This window comes from Callospermophilus lateralis, chromosome 2, assembly GCF_048772815.1.
Source record: "Callospermophilus lateralis isolate mCalLat2 chromosome 2, mCalLat2.hap1, whole genome shotgun sequence".
Taxonomy (NCBI): domain Eukaryota; kingdom Metazoa; phylum Chordata; class Mammalia; order Rodentia; family Sciuridae; genus Callospermophilus; species Callospermophilus lateralis.
This window is the reverse complement of record NC_135306.1, coordinates 135,068,506-135,089,527: the sequence shown is the minus strand read 5'-3', so window position 1 is coordinate 135,089,527 and position 21,022 is coordinate 135,068,506. Positions and strand designations below refer to the sequence as shown.

Below are 21,022 nucleotides of genomic sequence, written 5' to 3'. Positions count from 1 at the left end.
TTCTCAGAATCATAAATAAATAAATAAATAAGAAAAACTAACAGACCAACTTATTATAGTGTTTAACCACAGTATCTAATATCAACTAATCACAGAAGCCTCTGTAACTCATGAATGAATGAAATTGTCTTTATATCTCACTTCCAGTTTCTATAAATGCTATTAGAACAAGTCCTAGGCTAAAGTTCCCTGAATTTGATTTAATTCTGGGGATTGTCTGATTGAGAACTGCTTTTGTTTTATGTTGCATTACTCTGTTTTACTTATAATTGTTCAAATATATACTTTTAAATTTAATTAAAACTTTCTTTGGATTCATTGAAAAACAAATTTTCAACAAATTTGGTTAAATAATATAATTGGCTTTATTTTCAACTCATGAATTTCATCTTGTTTATAAATAGAGGGGTGCACAAATAAAATAAATCACAGAAATAGAGAGGCACTATGACAGGTCTGACAGAACAATAGTTTTATACTGTTGTTTTAGCAGAAGCTAAGGAAGTGTATAAGACAAAGTGAACTGGTTAGTGTCACCTTGCTTTCCTTCTAAGGGTTAAAACACAAAACATTCTCTCACTATGTTGGCAAAAAACTGGCCTATTTAGGTAATTGGTCATTCCCTCCTGGTTTCTCAAAAGGACCAATGAACAGTTTGATCTTCATTTAGTGTTGTGGAATATCAGCACCAGTGAATCTATTTTCGTTTGAATTGTTGAGGCCTAGTTCAAATCAGAAGACTCTTATCCATTTTATTTAACAGATAAAATATAAATTTAAAAAAAATTACTGATGTACAACTATAATATAACAACTAAAAATATGAGAAAATATTTTAGTGTTTATTTTCTAAGATTTTATAAGATTTAATTTCCTGTTTTTGATTCCTCTGATCTTTCCTTTGAAAAGTTGAGTGGAAAATAAAAGACTGAGGCCAATTACCTATTGCATATGGTTTTTAAGACCTTAAAAGCCTAAAATTGAGAACTCAAAAATTTACAAGGATGTCTTTAGTTTAAGCTGGAAGCTTAAATTAAGGATATCCTTAATAGCGAAAACATAAGGAGTACAATTTTGAAAGAGAAGAAGAAAATTTAGACAGAACTGGAACTGTAGGGGAATATAATGTGGAATAGAGAACAAGGTTAATTATTTCCTTCAATTATTATAATTATTTTTTGTACCAGGGATTGAAATAGCAGGCCACATTAACTGTGATGATGGAGAAGAGGGGAGAAGATAATACTGAATGTAGAATTGATAGGATGTGGACAATTTGTGTGTGTGTGTGTGTGTGTGTGTGTGTGTGTGTGTGTGTGTGTATGTGTGGGGTATCCATGCCAAGGAAAAACTTATAAGAGACAAAACAATTTTTCATTTTCTTTCCCCTCTTGGATTTACTAGTTCCTTAAGACTCAGCTCAGTCATCACTGGAAGAAGGGGAACCTGCCCCTCCTCTGGTAGTTTGAGTGCTGTGAACATATAGCACTCATAATTTTACTCATTATTTTAAAGCCAAAGGGGTTCATTTATGGAATGTGACAAAGGAATAACACTAGGCATGTTACTCAAAACTCAGTTTCTTAACTAATAATACTAAGTGTGACAGTTTTATGTGTCAACTTGAATCAGTGGAGTCAGTAGAGTAGTTTACCTACCCCAAATGAATGAACCTCATCCTCACCACTGAGGTACTACATATAACAAAAAGCAAATGATGGAAGGTTTTATCATTTCTTACCAAACTGTCTGAATTAAGAAATCTCATTGTATGTCTCTTAACTTTGGACTATGATTTATCCTACTGGCTTTACTGGTTTTCAGGTCTTCAGACTCACACTGAATTATAGCACCAGTTTTATGTAGCGTCCAGCTTGCATATAGGAGATCATGTGACTTCTCAACTTCCATAATTATTAGAGCCAGTTCCTCATAGTGAAGTCATCTATGTCTGTGAGTTCTATTTTTGTGGAAAATCATGCCTAGTACAATAATAAAAAGTCATTCTATGAGAAAAGGTATTTGAAAAATTAGTAAACACAATATATTCAAACTGATTAATATTAAGAAAAAATACATTGATTACTATGTCCTAATTTATTTCAAATGTGTATATCAGCAAAATAGCAAACACTATGTATTCAAACTGATTAATAATAAGAAAAAATACAATGTCTTACTACGTCCTCATTTATTTCAAATGTGTATATCAGCATGATTTTCATGGATAAAAATTCACTAAGACTTAGCTTGAAAGTCTCAGGATCATATTAGTGCTTTTGCCTAACATTGTTCTAGATATTCATGCAACATATTTAGTAGTGAAAAGACAGTAGAGGTACAGCAATTGTAAATAATACCACTATTATCTGAAAAAAAAATTGTTAAAGTTCAGAACAATTTAAACTCTAAAAACTCAATGTTTTTCATATAAATATGATTCAACTATTATGATACTAACATTCATAAGGATAAAATATGAAAATAGCAAGGAATATTCAAGGGAGAAATTATAAAATAAAAGTTCCTAGGCTTACATATACATCCAAAAACACAAGACAATGAAAATAATCAATATATTTGTATATTGGTGCATAAGCCAAAGTCAGTAAAGATAAAGTCAGAGTAGTGTATTTATCATGTCTATATCTGTGTAATTATCTATCCTGAGTATGAAAGGTGAGATTCACTCACCTGGGGCAATAGGAAGAAATTGGAGCTTCTGCTCAGAATAAATTCAGGCATCACTTATAAAAACTGCACTCAAAGTTATAAAATTTTGACTCCATGGTTGAGTATATTTAGACAAAATAGATGAGGCGTTTTTTTATTTTAATTTCCATTTTTAAAAATTAGTGACCAAAGTCTCATTGAGAACTAGGAGGTAAATATATACATAGAGATATTTCTGCCTGCATATCTCTGCCCAATTTCATATGGGAGAGAGATAATAGGAGATGGTCAATTTTCTTAATACACCTACTCTACCCACTACCATCCAATATCTCTAATTCCAGATTCAGTACAAACATCCTGAGGGATAATTTCATAGAAGGAGTGAGGGACAAGTTTATAGGTGTCCCCTCTACTATCTCTGGAAGCCAGAAAGTGAAAGCAGAACTTACGTCAAGAATATTCAGTCTAGTTCTGTGTGCATTCCAAAGCACAATTATCTCATTCTGTATTCTTACAGTCTTAATTCGGTGTAATTCCACTTGGTAACACTTCCACTGATCCTTTCAGAAGGATCTTCCTTTCCCAGGTTTACAAACTTGGTGTAGAAATTACTGCACCATATTCCCTTCTTTCCAACCTGGACACCTTCCTTTTATTGTGTATATTTCTCAGGCAGGACCATAACAATTTAGAATATAAATAAAGTTCAGATGAAGTCTGTCTGAGGATTCCCCTGAGAAAGATAAGCAAGCTAGAATCACTGCCCTCAGACCCACCACGTCCATCTTCATCTCCACTGCTTGAAACTGAGGAGTTACTTTCTTCTTCCTCTTCAAGCCCTTCCTTATTGTTCTGTTTTGATCCTGGTGAGGAAATGATGGTTGATAGATGATGGCATGTGAGAAACCTCCAGTGAATCACTCCATGGAGACTTCAGACCCTGTTTTTCTTCTTTCAGCTGATGGAGACCACTGGTCTATTGATATCAACTTGGAATCTGGGCCTCCTGTCCTAGTCATGTTCTTATGCTAATCATAGATTGTCTCTTTGGGGTCTGGGTTTGGCACCTCTCGTAGACATCAGATGTCTTGGAGTCCTGGGCTACATCAGGGTGATTTTCTCTGAATTAAAACAGTTTTTCTTCAATCTCATTTTTCTCCTTCTGTAAATCTTCAATATATTTCTTATTTATTTGTTCTGGGAGTTGCTTTTCTTTCTCAGATAGGACCTTGGTCAACTCCTTGTTGTTCATCTCCTGCACTTAGAAATACTGGGCCTCCTTCTCTTTGTAAAAGTGGATATAAGCAGTCAGGATTTTGGGGGGTGAAGTCTAGATATTTCTCAATTTTTTTTTTTTTTGCCTTTCATGAGATTTTTTTAAAAGATTCTATGACTTCCAGACTAATGCATTCAATATATGCAACTTCCTCAATTTACAAGAAAACTCTAACCCATTTACATTTATACATTTCTGAAGAGAAATGCTTAAAAGCTATATATTTTTTCCCAGTTCAGATGTAATAGGATTGTGTTGAATACTTTGCTATCATTATATTGGACATTATTCTCTATATTTTTTTTAGTAGTCTCAGGATGTTTTTGTCTGAGCAGAGGCCTTAGCTGTGACATCATGATATTTTGAGATTTCTCTCTGGGTCACTGACAAAGTGTTAGTTGTGCAAACATCTCACAAGAGTTTGAAATTCTTCAGTCTCACAACTCAGCAGATAAATCATTTTTAGAAGTCCTGTCGTATGTGTGATACTGTATTTCTAAAGATAAAGAGCAAAAATGTTACTTTCTTTCTTTAAGGGTTAATAAAAAAATAAACCTCACCTGCAATATATTCCTCAAGTAGTTTAGACTTAACAACATAAATGGAAGATTATCTACTTCTAAATAAAATTTATACTTCCTTTTATATGCTGCACTCACAGTATTTGAAATCTCAACCTCTTTAAACCTGGATGCTCCTGCCAAATCTTAGCAGAACCTCCCTTAAATAACATACATCAATAACACAAATGCCAGTCTACTCATTCAAAAAGCTTCAGATAAAATAAAAAATGTCCTGAAGAAAGAATAATATGACAAAAGGAAGATAATTGTCTAAAAGAGAAAGGAATTCCCTTCTGTAGTGCCCTAAGTAAGGCCACTTTCTAAGGGCAACCCAAACAGGTATCACTCAAGCTGAGATAAGGAGCTACAAATAATACAAAGTAATCCAATGAACACCCCAGGCATGCCTCCAACTGTTTTCTATGGGTAGAAGGTGAGCCTTTAATCAGTGACTTCAGGGCCCTGCAGTTGGAAACAAATATTTTCTAGAGAATCAGACCATATCTCCTTTCAAACAGCAAAGTTTCAGGAGATTTATAGCATTCACAGTTTTAGTTGACTTTCTGTTTATTATATTGAAGACTCAATGAAAGTTTTACCCCTTCTATAGTCTCTTGAGTACATCTATTACCTAAGAAAACTTAAATACATGGCAGATCTGGTAGCTACTATCCTCTTACCAATCTTGTTTTTTCTGGTGTAATACCTCTTATATCAATGTCCTTTGAAAAATGAAAATAAAAACAAACTTAATCATAGGGCACAGAGAGTAACTGAGATAAAATAACATTCACCCAAGAATGTAAAGAAACAAATGAAAACACAATCCCTTACATTTTGTTTATGGTCACAACTTACTCTGAAAAATGGTTGCAATGAAAGAACTCAGAACATTTGTTTTAAACCTCCAACTATTTTATAAGTGATAGTTTATAAAAAGCATAGGATATATTCTGAGTTTTTGTAGTCAAAAAGAGATTTATAAAATTAATATTGAAAAATAAGTGTTTGAGAACAACACATCCACAATCATATCAGACTTTTTATCCAAAAGGTCATCCACATTTGGAAGTATGCAAAATGTGTTTAAAAGGCAACTGGCATTTTACAATAAAAACAATGTGCTTTTAGAATGAATGAGTGGAGGTCATCTAAATTCCTCTTTCTAAACCAGAATGATATTGAAAACCCTCCCATTTCTGGCACCTCATTCTTTTTTTCATCAATGTCATCTTTCCAAAGCCATCACCAGATTCTGGGTTTCCACTGGGTACTTCATAGATCAAAGCTGTAACCTGAAGTTTCAGAAAATAGCATCCTGTGAATTCTTCAGTGTTTTCCAATTAAGCTTAAATCCCACTCTCAAAATAGAACTACATGACATCAAAAGTTTTTTTGGACACACATGGAACATAAAATAAAATATATTAACTTCTGCATTTCAAAACAATGATAGTTTAAAATTCTGAAGCTCAAGCATGAACTAAAAATACTTACATGATTTTTATGAAATATGCTTCAGCACCTATTTGTAAAGCTTTCTGACAAGTGAATTTAGAAAAAAAGTAAGGGAAAAAGTATGAGTTTATTTACTGAGAATTTTGTACTCACCTGAAGACTCTATAATTGGTCTTGTTAGTGGTTGCAAGAAAATTCATCTAAGTGGCTCAGGGGTTCTGTGTCTTCTGAGCTCTCTGGACAACAGCTGCAATCTCCTGAAATTTCCACAGTCTAGCTAACTTCAAGTGCCTCTGAAGAGAATATATATATTCTTTTATTTTTCTTCAGGAAACCTTTATATTGTATGGGAATTTTAAATCCCCAACCTGAGTAGATTTATGCAGGATAGAGTATCATAAGAACAAAAGGTCAAGTCCATTCCATGATCCATTTAATTCCTTTACCAATCTCCTTAATACATTACAAACACACTTAGTGCTGGTTTTTCTCTTTTTATCTCTCTCTCTGGCCCTGGTGATAGAACCCAGGCCAATCTTTCTACCACTGAACAACATTCCCACTCTCTGTGTGATTTCTCAAATATACCCCATAGGAAATGTGGTATTTAAATTTCTATTATACAACTTTCTCTCAATCTTATTTTCATATCTGATAATATTTTAACATACTACTTGAACATAAATTTTTCTCTTCTCACAAATGTCTGTCCTTTCTTTATTATTATCTAGAATCCTTTATCATCTTCACTTTCCTCCTGGCCATTTAAATCTTTTCTCTCCTGCCAAATTTCTACCAGCCTTTAGAATTGAAAATTGGAATACCAATGATTTCTTGGGGGTAATTTGAGAAAAGTAAAAGTACAGATTCAATTATCTAGCATCCTGATTTGATTTTGAATTTAGGAATATGACAAATGCAAAAAATTAAAAGAAGAAGTAATAATCTTGTTGAAAGCAATTTGAGTAAACTTAAATTTCTCAAAAGATATCATGATTCAAAAAATGACATATGAACAGAGACTATATTTTTTAATATCAGATTTCCTTCTTTCTTTCTTTCTTTTTTTTTTTTTTTTTTTTTTTTACAAAATACCAGCTGCTAGAGACTGCGGAGAGAGCCTTGGAATGAGGAGCTAGCAATGCAAAGATACGGAGCTGCGGATTCTGCGGGCTCCTGCTGGCTGTGCCCTCACTGGGCTCAGTGGTGAATTTGAGATGGGGAAGAAAGCGCTCCAGTTCAGTTCTCCACACGGGTCAGACCACCGAGGAAGCCAGCAGCCACCATCTTGGAGAGCTGACATCATCATCGCCTGTTTTCGTCTGATCGCAGCTCATTCAGCTATAGAACAGGTAATTTCAGGATGCCATTTGCCTGCGTCTCACAGGCATACTGCTCAGGCTCAGTGCTAAAGAACCTGTGGAAACTGCTTCTTAGAGCCTGCTCCTATCAGAACATACACTGAGCCCGGAGAGGCCGAAATCCGGCTCCCGTTCGCCTGCATCTTGCAGACAAACTGCTCTGGCTCAGGGCTCAAGAACCCGCAGAAACTGCTTCTCAGTCCGGGTCCTGCTGAATACTGTGGAGGTAAATACCAACTAAGCCTTCATAGGCAGTGGCAACAGGATTGAGACGGGGCTTGAGAGGGCTGGTCAGGCCCCACCCGTTGCTTTGGTCACCCGGCAAAGGGAATGAAATGCTGCCATTCGCATGGGATACCAACATGACAGAGATCTGATGTCATCAGAAAGCTGCGGAGGAGATAACTTTATTGATACCAGCTGCTACAGGTGTGTAATCCCCTAGCCCCTCCCTCCCCACAGCGGGGAAACCTCAAGGGCCCCTCCCAGCTCTCCTGTGATCTCGATAGTCAGACCCAGGGATCTAGGAGTGGCGCAGGGACCCAAGGCACGGGACCCCCCACACACCCCCGGGCTACAACTCCCACCAGTGCAGACAACTGAGGTCTCTTGCACCAGCTCCTGGGGGCGTGGATCCCGGAGGGCAAGCAAAATACTCCAAGGGTTCTCAGCCCCAATTTCCACAATCTTAGGGGCTGAGGGATTGGCAAGCAGGGATAGGGTGCCCAGTTGTTCAACAGCATAGGACTCCTGTGAGCAGCAGACCTGATGTGTAGCCAGCACTGTGGTGAGCTTCACCTGTGAACGGGGCCAGTGGCGAGGTGACTAGACACAAGAAACGGCCTCAGACATTCAGGAGTGGAGACCCGCCCAGTCAGGGAGGAGGAGCTGCTACACAGTGATTGCTTCCCATGCACTGAGAGGAGAAGCTTGGACCAGTGGGCACAGCTCCACCTACTGGAAGAGAAGTTAATCAACTCTAAGACTGCATTTTTTAATTGTTTTTAAATTTTTTTAATTTTAATTTTTTCTTTTTTAATTTTTAAAAATATTTTTGTATTATGTATTTATTTTTTACTATCACTTTTTTGATTTTTTTGTTTTTAATTTTTTCTTTTTTATTCTCTATTTTTTTCTTTTGTCTTTTCATTTCTTATCAATTTCCTTATTCCCCTTTCCTTGAATTCTATCTATTACTCTCATTCTCTTTAGTGACTTCCTCCCTTCCCTTCTAACACCTTTTCTCCCAAGCAATATGACACTGTTTATGTGTAATTTACTAAATATGTATAGGTCAATGTTCCGAGGCATTTTATAGTGCTACCAAGACCTTAACTTCCCCCAAATACTCCAGACCATTCTCCTGTTAATATCTCTCGTCAGTAGAGCAACCTTCCAAGGTTGCCAAGAGATACTAACCTCAATACCATCACATCATTCGACCTAAATATAAGTCCCAAGACCAATCCACAGACCAACGCTGAAAGACAATGGATGCCAACCAAGAATTTTGTACCCAGCAAAATTAAGCTTCAGGTACAACAACGAAATAAAAATCATTCATGATAAACAAAAGTTAAAAGTATTTGCAGCCAGAAAACCAGCATTGCAAAGCCTCTTGAGCAGAACACTACACGAGGAAGAAATGAAAAACAATAACCAAAACCAACAGTGGGAAGTACCTCAGTAAGCCAGAGAGCAGGGGGAAAGCTAATCATGGAGAAACAAACCAAATCAAAAAAAAAAAAAAAGATAAATAATCAAACATGGCTGGAAATACAAATCATATATCAATAGTAACTCTAAACGTAAAAGGCTTAAACTCACCAACAAAGCGACATAGGCTGGTAACACGGATTAAAAAAACAAATCCAACAATATGCTGCCTCCAGGAGACACATTTGATTGGAAAAGACATACACAGGCTGAAGGTGAAAGGTTGGGAAAAAACATACCACGCACAAGGTCCTCGTAAGCAAGCAGGGGTGGCCATCCTCATATGGAATAAAATCGACTTCAAGATTAAGTTAACGAAAAGGGATAAGGAAGGACATTATATACTGTTAAAAGGAACCATTCACCAACAAGATATAACAATTATCAATATTTATGCACCAAAGAATGGTGCTGCCACATTCATAAAACAAACTCTCCTCAAGTTCAAGAATCAAATCGACCACAACACAATAATTATGGGTGACTTCAACACACCTCTCTCACCATTGGACAGATCCTCCAAACAAAAGTTAAATCAAGAAACAATAGAACTCAATATCACAATCAATAACCTAGACTTAACTGACATATATAGAATATATCAACCATCATCAAGTGGATATACTTTTTTCTCAGTAGCACATGGATCCTTCTCAAAAATAGACCATATATTATGCCATAGGGCAACCCTCAGCAAATATACAGGGGTGGAGATAATACCATGCATTCTATCTGATCATAATGGAATGAAACTTGAAATCAACAATAAAAGAAAGAAGGAAAAATCATACATCTCATGGAAAATGAACAATATGTTACTGAATGATCAATGTGTTACAGAAGACATAAAAGAGGAAATCAAAAAATTCTTAGAGACAAATGAAAATTCAGACACAACATATTGGAATCTAAGGGGCACAATGAAAGCAGTTTAAAGAGGGAAATTCATTGCCTGGAGGTCATTCCTCAAAAAAAGAAAAAAACAACAAATAAATGAGCTCACATTTCATCTCAAAGCCCTAGAAAAGGAAGAACAAAACAACAGAAAATACAGCAGAAGGCAAGAAATAATTAAAATCAGAGCGGAAATCAACAAAATTGAAACAAAAGAAACTATTGAAAAATTTGACAAAACTAAAAGTTGGTTCTTTGAAAAACTAAATAAGATCTGCAGACCCTAAGCCATGCTAACAAAGAGAAGAAGAGAGAGAACTCAAATTACTAACATACCAGATGAAAAAGGAAATATCACAACAGATGCTACAGAAATACAGAAGACAATTAGAAATTATTTTGAAAACCTATACTCCAATAAAATAGAAGATAGTGAAGACATCGATAAATTTCTTAAGTCATATGATTTGCCCAGACTGAATCAGAAGGATACACACAATTTGAACAGACCAATTTCAATGGATGAAATAGAAGAAGCAATCAAAGGATTACCAACCAAGAAAAGCCCAGGACCGGATGGGTATACAGCAGAGTTTTACAAAACCTTTAAAGAAGAATTAAAACCAATACTTTTCAAGTTTTTTCAGGAAATAGAAAAATAGGGAGCCCTTCCAAATTCATTCTATGAGGCCAACATCACCCTGATTCCGAAACCAGACAAAGACACCTCAATGAAAGAAAACTACAGACCAATATCTCTAATGAACCTAGATGCAAAAATCCTCAATAAAATTCTGGCAAATCGGATACAAAAACAAATCATACAAATTGTGCACCATGATCAAGTAGGATTCATCCCTGGGATGCAAGGATGGTTCAATATATGGGAATCAATAAATGTTATTCACCACATCAATAGACTCAAAGATAAGAACCATATGATCATCTCGATAGATGCAGAAAAAGCATTCGACAAAGTATAGCATTCCTTTATGTTCAAAACACTAGAAAAACTAGGGATAACAGGAACTTACCTCAACATTGTAAAAGCTATCTATGCTAAGCCTCAGGTTAGCATCATGCTGAATGGAAAAAAATTGAAGGCATTCCCTCTAAAATCAGGAACAAGAGAGGGATGCCCCCTATCACCACTTCTATTCAATATAGTCCTCGAAACACTGGCCAGAGCAATCAGACAGACGAAAGAAATTAAAGGCATAAAAATAGGAAAAGAAGAACTTAAATTATCACTATTTGCAGATGACATGATTCTATAACTAGCAGACCCAAAAGGGTCTACAAAGAAACTATTAGAGCTAATAAATGAATTCAGCAAAGTGGCAGGATATAAAATCAACACACATAAATCAAAGGCATTCCTGTATATCAGCAACAAATCCTCTCAAATGGAAATTAGGACAACCACTCCATTCACAATATCCTCAAAAAAAAATAAAACACTTGTGAATCAACCTAACAAAAGAGGTGAAAGACTTATACAATGAAAACTACAGAACCCTAAAGAGAGAAATAGAAGAAGATCTTAGAAGATGGAAAAATATACCCTGTTCATGGATAGGCAGAACTAACATCACCAAAATGGCGATATTACCAAAAGTTCTCTATAGGTTTAATGCAATGCCAATCAAAATCCCAACGGCATATCTTGTAGAAATAGATAAAGCAATTATGAAATTCATATGGAAAAATAAAAGATCCAGAATAGCAAAAACAACTCTAAGCAGGAAGTGTGAATCAGGCGGTATAGCAATACCAAACCTCAAACTATACTACAGAGCAATAGTAAAAAAACACCATGGTACTGGTACCAAAACAGGTCGACCAATGGTACAGAATAGAGGACACAGAAACCAATCCACAAAACTACAACTATCTTATATTTGATAAAGGGGCTAAAAGCATGAAATGGAGGAAGGATAGCATCTTCAACAAATGGTGCTGGGAAAACTGGAAATCCATATGCAACAAAATGAAACTGAATCCCTTTCTCTCGCCATGCACAAAAGTTAACTCAAAATGGATCAAGGACCTTGATATCAAATTAGAGACACGGTGTCTGATAGAAGAAAAAGTTGGCTATGATCTACATACTGTGGGGTCGGGCTTCAAATTCCTCAATAGGACACTATAGCACAAGAGTTAATAACTAGAATCAACAAATGGGACTTACTCAAACTAACAAGTTTTTTTCTCAGCAAAAGAGACAATGAGAGGTAAATATCGAGCCTACATCATGGGAACAAATCTTTACTCCTCACACTTCAGATAGAGCCCTAATATCCAGAGTATACAAAGAACTCAAGAAATTCAACAATAAGAAAACAAATAACCCAATCAACAAATGGGCCAAGGACCTGAACAGACACTTCTCAGAGGAGGACATACAATCAATCAACAAGTACATGAAAAAATGCTCACCATCTCTAGCAGTCAGAGAAATGCAAATCAAAACCATCTTAAGATACCATCTCACTCCAGTAAGATTGGCAGACATTATGAAGTCAAACAACAAGTGCTGGCAAGGATGTGGGGAAAAGGGTACACTTGTACATTGCTGGTGGGACTGCAAATTGGTGCGGCCAATTTGGAAAGCAGTATGGAGATTTCTTGGAAAGCTGGGAATGGAACCACCATTTGACCCAGCTATTCCCCTTCTCGGTCTATTCCATAAAGACCTAAAAAGAGCATACTACAGGGACACTGCTACATCAATGTTCATAGCAGCACAATTCATAATAGCAAGACTGTGGAACCAACCTAGATGCCCTTCAATAGACGAATGGATAAAAAAAAATGTGGCATTTATACACAATGGAGTATTACTCTGCATTAAAAAATGACAAAATCATAGAATTTGCAGGGAAATGGATGGCATTAGAGCAGATTATGCTAAGTGAAGCTAGCCAATCCCTAAAAAACAAATGCCAAATGTCTTCTTTGATATAAGGAGAGTAACTAAGAACAGAGTAGGGAGGTAGAACATGAGAAGAAGATTAACATTAAACAGGGACAAGAGGTGGGAGGGAAAGGGAGAGAGAAGGGAAATTGCATGGAAGTGGAGGGAGACCCTCATGGTTATACAAAATTACATACAAGAGGAAGTTAGTGGAGAGGAGAAAAAAAGGGGAAGAAATGAATTACACTAAATGGGGGTAGAGAGAGAAGAATGGAGGGGAGGGAAATAGTGGGGGGATAGTAGAGGATAGGAAAGGCAGCAGAATACAACAGACACCAGTATGGCAATATGTAAATCAGTTGATGTGTAACGATGAGATTCTGCAATTTGTTTATGGGGTAAAAATGGGAGTTCATAACCCACTTGAATCAAAGTGTGAAATATGATATGTCAAGAACTGTGTAATGTTTTGAACAACCAGCAATAAAAATTTTAAATAAATCACTCAAAATATAGTTTCTGTGTGTCGGGGGGGGGCTTCTAAAAATCATGCAGTTCACATATCCTTTCTGATCTGTTAAAAAGAGAAAGCTGAACACATGTGATACAAAAAGGCTAAAAATGAGATTCGTTTTTCCAACTCAAAGTAACTGTGTGCCCCCTAGCGTTCAGTTTCCGCAACTGCCAAGGCTACTCTTTCAAAATCGCTCTTCCACCCTGGGTTCCAAAATCAGTCACATTGGGCATATGGCTACATTCACATCCATAGTCTTATTGTTATGTTTCTAGTGATCAAATGCGATCACGAAAGGGATGTCCATGGTCTACAAGTTTGCATAAAAATGTCCATATGCAAGCAAGACTTATAAGGTGGCCAATTTCAGGATAGTCTGAAGGCTGGTCCTATGTATGACATAAGACTTCAGATTCTTCTGAGAAATCTTCTGAAGGTGGAATGGCTTTGTTATCCCAGTAGTGCCAGATTCCATCCACTGTGAGGTATGCGAGCAAATCCATTTCCTCCTTAACACAACACATAGCGTTTTTAGTTTAACCCTCCAAACACGTTTCTGGTCATCACCCTCTTGCTCCACATTTGAATAACCTGAGCCTCCTTCCTCTAGATGGTCCTCTTGGAACAGCATCTCAGATTCCACCTCAGTCTTACCCGTGCTTCTATTTTTACCTCTATTCTTGAGTATGGAGCATCACAGTCACCTGGCTGAGAGGTGGGGGGGGTGCCACAGGGAACAGGATAAACCAAAGGTGAGGTGTGGTTGCCTTCTCCTTTCGAACAAAACACAACCACTTTGAACTGGCACGTTTTTCTTCATTGGATGTGGATTTGTAAGAAAATGAACAGACTTGCTTAGTTGAGCAGGGCTCAGGGATCTGACTGACTGCCAAGACAAAAATCTGCATCCCATCTTCAACACTTCTCAGTTGTCTGCAATTCTGTCTCAATGGGTCTACTCATGGTCCTGGGCCACCCACCTGAGAAACCCTTTTTCATCTTGCATACCACCAAGGTTGTATAACTGTTGAACCAACAGCACATTTCAGGAAGGAGCCTTTAAACCCATAGCCCTTTCAGGGACTTTCAGATCCAGCCCATAGAAGATTATGAATCTGGAAATCACCTATTACTTGACTTTTATTAAAATTATTTCTTAGTATTTTCTTCCCTTGTTAGCTGCATTTGGGGAAGTATTCTTAATGCTATACTGGTATTTCTTGATATAACTTTTACTGGTTAATTAATCCACTCTTTCACTCCATTTGCATCATGTATTACCTTCTAAGAATTGCATTTTGGATAATAAGAATATGGTAGTACTACCCTTCTGATCTTGGAATTTAGAGTCTAGGGGCAATAAGTAAATATCAATTTGATAAGCATTTGCATAGGTTTGATAAATAATGTACATTAAACACATAGTTTGCCTTGTTGATGAGCCTTGAAAGTTTTATACTGAGAGAAGATACAAAAATAACACATATCCATTTTCATGAACTTTCTGAAATATACAAATCCATAAAAACATAAACAGTTAATAGAATTCCAGGTAGTGTGAAGTGGGAATGAACTGGAAGTTAATGTTAATAGGTATTGAATTTTTTTTGAAGGGACTGAAAAATAACCTCAAATCATATCATGGTGGTTTCACAACACTTTATTAAAATAAAATTTAATGAACACATTTATAAATTCAATGTGGTTATCACAATTTATGGCCATAAAATGATTATACTTCCTTAAGTTAAAACAGACCCCCAGACATCAAGTGTAGGCATGTAACATAACATGAGAAACTCCCAAGAACACTGTATCTTCAGACTTGGGCATTCACCAATGAATTATCATAGTTTTTTGAATTTTCTCAGTTTTTTCTTTCATTTTTTAATTTTTTTTCTTTTCTCATTACTGTGGATGAACACAGAGACTCACACAAGTTAAGAAAGTGCTCTACTACTGGCCTTCAAGTCTCCTTTGACCCCCATTTTTATCTCTCTTTTAAATGTCCATTCTGTCCTCAAAACTTGTGGTCCTCCTGTCACAGCTTCCTGTGTAGCAAGGATTAAGGCCATGTGAAACCATGCCTAGGAAAACCTCAATTTTATGGAGAACCAAAGACAAAAAAAGGAGTTAGAGGGGATGTGAAGGAGGAAGAAAAGAAACTGTAAATGAGGGAACCTCGGCAAACATCATAAAAGCTGAGAGTTTCATTTTCATAATCAAGAAATACTCCAACTCGACCTGCAGGCCTTTGCAAATAATGAATTAAGGATGGGGAATTGGTGGAGAGAATACAGTGATTGTTCTTCTTCGAGGAAAATAAGACAAAACCTTTCTTACTTTCAAAACTGTCACTTCTAAAATCTTTACACACACCTATAATCCAGTTGGAGGTGTTCCCCACATCCACCTCCCAATAGTGTTTACCAGAGTTAAAGGCCTCAACACCCCATATAACATAACTCTCCAGTCTCTGGGGATTTTCAATTGCACCATCACCTCCAAATATCCTATTTCTAACTTCATCACGAAGACTCATATAACGATTGGCCCATCCTTGAATAAGTCCATTGTGTACTGCAATAAAAAATAAAAAATCAGATCAGTAAATAGTGTCTGCATTTGCCTTGGGCAAAGATTATCTACCTAATCAATCTCTTTATTGACTCCTCCTAAAAGAAACTATAGAGAGTAGAGAGATTTCAAACTCAATCATGTATGAAGAATGGTTCCTATCCCTCATTAGCACCCAGAAATCTTTAAATTATCTTGGCAATCAAAAGAAAACTGAAGGTATTCTGTGCTGTATGAAGGGTGATTTAATACTTACTTTTGGATGGGTTGTTTCAGAAAAAAACCCAAAAGTTCTTTTTTCTTTAGTAGAAATCTCTTCTTGAGTTGTTTTTAATACCATTAATAAATAGATATCACTTTGCTATGATTGTGCCCGCATCATTATCACACATCATATAATTTGAGAGAAAGCAACATCTGTACCCTTTACTGAAAAGCACCTCTGACTTACATTATCTACTGAGACCATACATTCAATTAAAGTTGGATTTCAGCCTTCTGATATCTAGACCTCTTCTCTAGTGGGGCACAAACATGTCTGGGTCATGTTCAAAGATCACTTACCTTTTAGTTGTTTTGAAATCCATCTGATGGTATTAAAATTGTTCTATTTATGACAAATTTAGTCATTTTTTGGTTCATTAAAAACTTATACTTTATAAATAGTAATTATTATTTGCTCATTGCACATCATAAATGCACTTGGAATATATAATAGATTGAAAACCACCAAAATCATATTTAAATCTTCAAAATTAGAATAAACAGAAATAACACAAAATATTGATGGCTTCTCTGAGAAGAAAGCATTGCATTGCTTAATAGCCACAAAACACCAATAATTTTCCTTCTCTTGTACTGTCTGTATCAGAATTAAAATATGTGTCTGCACTACAAGTTAACCAATGTGGTCTTGATCATTGTATTATGACTAGACAGGGAAAGAAGATATAAATGTTTTCATTTCAGAAAATTAAAAAGGTAAAGCATCTTTTCTGAGGAACCTACTAAAATAATTGAACCTGACTGCCAGAGGGCCCACTCCTACCTCGGAACTTGTTCAGCATATCCAAGATTCCAGTGATGTGTAATGAAGAGAGCTCTGGGTTCACTGGCTGGAGCTTCTGCATCTCCAGCAACTTGATTCTATAAAGAATGACATCAGTTACACTTTCAAACCAAAGATCAAACACAAAATCATTACAAAATTACCACTTTTAATCCAAGATATTGTAGAAATTGCCCATGTTGGTGAAATAGGCATACATTTTATTCAACACTCTTGGGATTGTATAATACTTTTTTTCTAAATTAGACATACTAATATCCAGTCTTTATTTTTCTCAAACATTATCAAACTTTAAAAAAATGGATTGTCATCCCCTCCCTGTATTCCTGAATCAACCCTGGGAAATACAAAGATCCCGGATATCTTACAGAAAGCAGATTGTTCAACCTTTGGGACTTTGGTCCACAGAGGTCACCAATGATACAGTCATTGGTTTATAAATGGGAAAGTTTTTTGAGCCAGCAACTTTGATCATCTCTGCCCATGGAGGGAATCTAGTACAGCCTGGTAGCACTGATCCTCTGGGTTCTCAGGCAGCCCTTCCCCTCTGAAAAAGGGATTTGTGATGATGAAACAGGATCTGGTCATTGTTACTTATGGTAATGAAGCCCCCCTCTTTTTCCCATCCTAGGGAGTATTATTCTTTTTTATCTTGTTTATATTCTACCTCACTAGAATTAGATTCTTTTGTGTGATACCTTATGAAAATCTCCTTAGTCAGGTTTATGGGCTGGAGTCCATAGAAGGAATGGGTGCAACAAAGCCCAGAACACCAAATCATTCTTAGGTATAGTTGAATTCAGCCAAAAAAGGACATTTTTGAGACCAAGGAACATATTACCTCAGAGCTTCTTTTCAAACAAAATATTAAATATCTATGGACAAATATGTTAATAACTGAAAACAAAAATTTATCTTCTTCAAGATAAAAACAAGTTTCTCATAAACCAGAGATTAATACATAAAACTCACCTTTCAAATATGTCCTCTAAGTCCTAAAAGGAAATGAAAGAGATAATATTAATAAAGTGAACACTGTTTTTCTGCATTCTCTCTGGAACTTTGTTGTCTCTCTCTCTCTCTCTCTCTCTCTCTCTCTATGTGTGTGTATGAGTGTTTATGTGTGTGTGTAACATTTTTTTTCTCTGAGTAATCACATTAGACTATGTTAATACCAATGCCAAAACTAAATGTGAAAGTCAGCCTTGGTGTGAACTGAGAAGGATGGAGCTTACAAAGGATCTATGCACTGATGCAACAGGACAGAGTTTCCAGTGTCACTCGACTCCTGTCTTAGTTCCCAAAACAGATTTGACCATCTCTGAGAATTAAAACTAAACAGTGACCTGTTTGAAAAATAGTTCATTGTAATTGATTAACAAACTCTGTACATCTTGTCTAAGAGAGGGGCAAAGCCTCAGCTGCTTTGGGGTAGGAGAACAGAGTGTGATAATGGAGTTGGGAAACATAAACTGAATATTTCCTCAACAAAATTAACATTCGTATGAACACTGAGTTTTGGATAATTTGCTGTGGGTATCATAGTCTTAATGATACAAGAATTTTGTCTTGTTTACCTTCTAAATGACTTACAGTCTCTCAAGATTAACAGAATATACAGAGACAAGTGATTGGACAACGATGGGTGTAAAGGATCTCCTGTCACTCAGCTCAGCACAGTGGGGTCTGCAGACAATATTGCCCAGACAAGAATTCCTCTCTCTCAGGAAGAACCCACCTTGGTCACCTGGAGCAACTCCATGTCAGATTTGTGGCACAACTCAGTCAGCTCTCTGTACATTTCCTTCAGCTTTTCTCTGTGTTGGGCCATTCTGATTGCACTGTCTCTGAGTTGCTGTAAAATTTCCTGTGCTTCTCTTTCTAGTGTCTTCAGTTGAAATCTCTCCTCTTCAAGGAGAAACTGTTGCATCATTTGATATTGAACTTTGATCATGTTCCTCCTTAAAACTACATAGTCCTGCAGATATATTCATTAAAAAAAATTACATTCAAAAGAAAATTTAAAACTTCAAATATTATTGTCTTAGCATCAAGTAAGTACTTCATATACTTTCCACCTGATGCCTGCAAAGTGTTTTAAATATTTACTAGTACTGTCTACTGGACTTTCTGCTTCTTGTCTCTCTCCTGATTAAATCAAGACCTCTGCAGGATCCCAGCCTACCTCCCTATGATGCCACTTCAGTGTTCTTAATGAATTATTTCTTCTTTACCTCAAACTTCTCTTTTATTTTTGTTCTTTTGTCTGATTCTTCTACATATATTAAAATATTTTTATACACACTATTTTGTTAATTTAAAAACTACTCCACTTTGCCCATAGCTGAATCTATTTCTCTTCTGACTCTAGAACTAAGACTGTCTTATTCTCAGTGTCTGGGAAGATTTATCCAAATCTCCAGAGTTGTACAAGAAATAACAGACATGCCTCATTCACCCTTTATACTAGTATTCTTCACACTAGTTTGTGTTGGCCACTACATTTGTAATATTACTAGATGTCACTGCCTTGTCTGAGAGGAAAACACTATCCTTCAATGTTAGCTCCAATTCAGCTGATAGCATCATTTGAATCTGCATAAAAATAAAACCTTTTCAAACTTACCACAAAGGACTCAGATTTTCTAATTTCTTTATTTAGATTATCTTGCATCTCCTGAGTCTTTTGCCATAAAGGATCCATTTTCTTTACAATTTTCTCCTGCAAAATTACCATAAGCTTTAGTGATTGGGAAGACAGTCTTGTAGGTTTCATCTTTTATGTGCTAGAATAAAGCGGTGTTTGGGAGAACAGTAATCTTGAGTTTTAAAGAGTCAATTTTTACAAAATAGTCCAAATTAATTTTACTATTGGGTAAAGTAGAAGAAAAAAATAATATTTTTAATAGAGTCCATAAATGATACAGTCCATTTTCTGAGAAAGCAGTTTTTATATAGTCTCACTATAAAAGGGTTTAGGCTTCAGTAACAGAAGTTCATGTTCCTAGTGGTAGCCATCTGCTGTACTGCTGCCCAATTTCACACATTTGGACAATATATTTACTTTATAATTTGTTTTTCAGTACTGGATACTGAAAAAAAATTTTCACACATAGTAGTCAATAATTTACCTCTGCACTATATTCCAGCGCTTTAAAAAAAGAAAAGAAGCAGAGTGTCTTGCTAAGCTGCCCAAGTTGGCTGCAAATTTAGCATCCTCCTGCCTCAGTTTGCTGAAGAGCTAAAATTATTGGCATAGCCACCATGCCCTGTTTTTTGGACAATATTCCTAGAGGAAATTCCCTTCGTGAGCATTCAACTTATTTTTGATTTTAGTGTCAAATTGATCAGCATTTATACAGCACATTTTCATGGAAACATCACCACCTCTACCATCTTCAGGCTTATCTGCCTCATTATCACGAGTCTTCATCCTTCTCTTTGATCTGGACCCTACAGGTTCTAGGTTACATCACTCACCCTGTTCTCCTCCGCCACGCAAGCCTCTGGGCTGTAGCTATGAACCACGTGTTCAGGTGATTCAGAGCAGCATGCAGACAGCAGGCTCTTGTCCACCTCGCAGAAGAGCCCCTTTGTCTCCCCATTTCTCCTGCAGAGCTGCTCCCCAGAGTTGCTGTCTGAGCTAGGTCTGGCCTGTCTGGCGAGAGAGGCCAGCTTCTTGACAACAGTGTTAGTCCTGTAGTCTGTCTTCTCAACTATTTCTCTACACTGAGAGCAGCACCTGGGTGTTTGGGCTTCATCCCAGCAGAAGTAGAGGCAGGGTTGGCATAAGGTGTGTCCACAGTCAATGGTGACAGGTTCTAAGAAGTAATTCATGCAAATGGAGCATGTGAGTGCACTCTGGAAGTCTTGCAAGGCATGAGAATCCATGTTTCTGAAACCAAAAATATAGAGGGTGGAGAGAGAGGAGAGAGGGAGAGAAGAGAGTGTTATCCTTCTGTCTTGATGAGAAAATTACAATTATAAAAGGGCTTTGGTCA

General features: G+C 36.5%; 2 protein-coding genes across 2 annotated transcripts in view; both read right to left on the bottom strand.

The window, feature by feature from the left end:
* LOC143391245 (N-acetylated-alpha-linked acidic dipeptidase 2-like) overlaps nucleotides 1–21,022 on the bottom strand; it is a 152,946-nt gene that overhangs the window by 26,665 nt on the left and 105,259 nt on the right. The gene's annotated exons all lie outside the window — the stretch shown is intronic.
* On the bottom strand, nucleotides 13,765–20,912 carry LOC143392099 (tripartite motif-containing protein 64-like). Its single transcript, XM_077108737.1, has 8 exons — nucleotides 20,502–20,912; nucleotides 19,648–19,743; nucleotides 18,760–18,999; nucleotides 17,994–18,016; nucleotides 17,001–17,098; nucleotides 15,806–15,955; nucleotides 14,030–14,148; nucleotides 13,765–13,884 (listed from the first exon to the last, which is right to left on the bottom strand). The coding sequence occupies exons 1-8, from the start codon at nucleotides 20,910–20,912 to the stop codon at nucleotides 13,765–13,767; spliced, it is 1,257 nt and encodes a 418-aa protein (XP_076964852.1).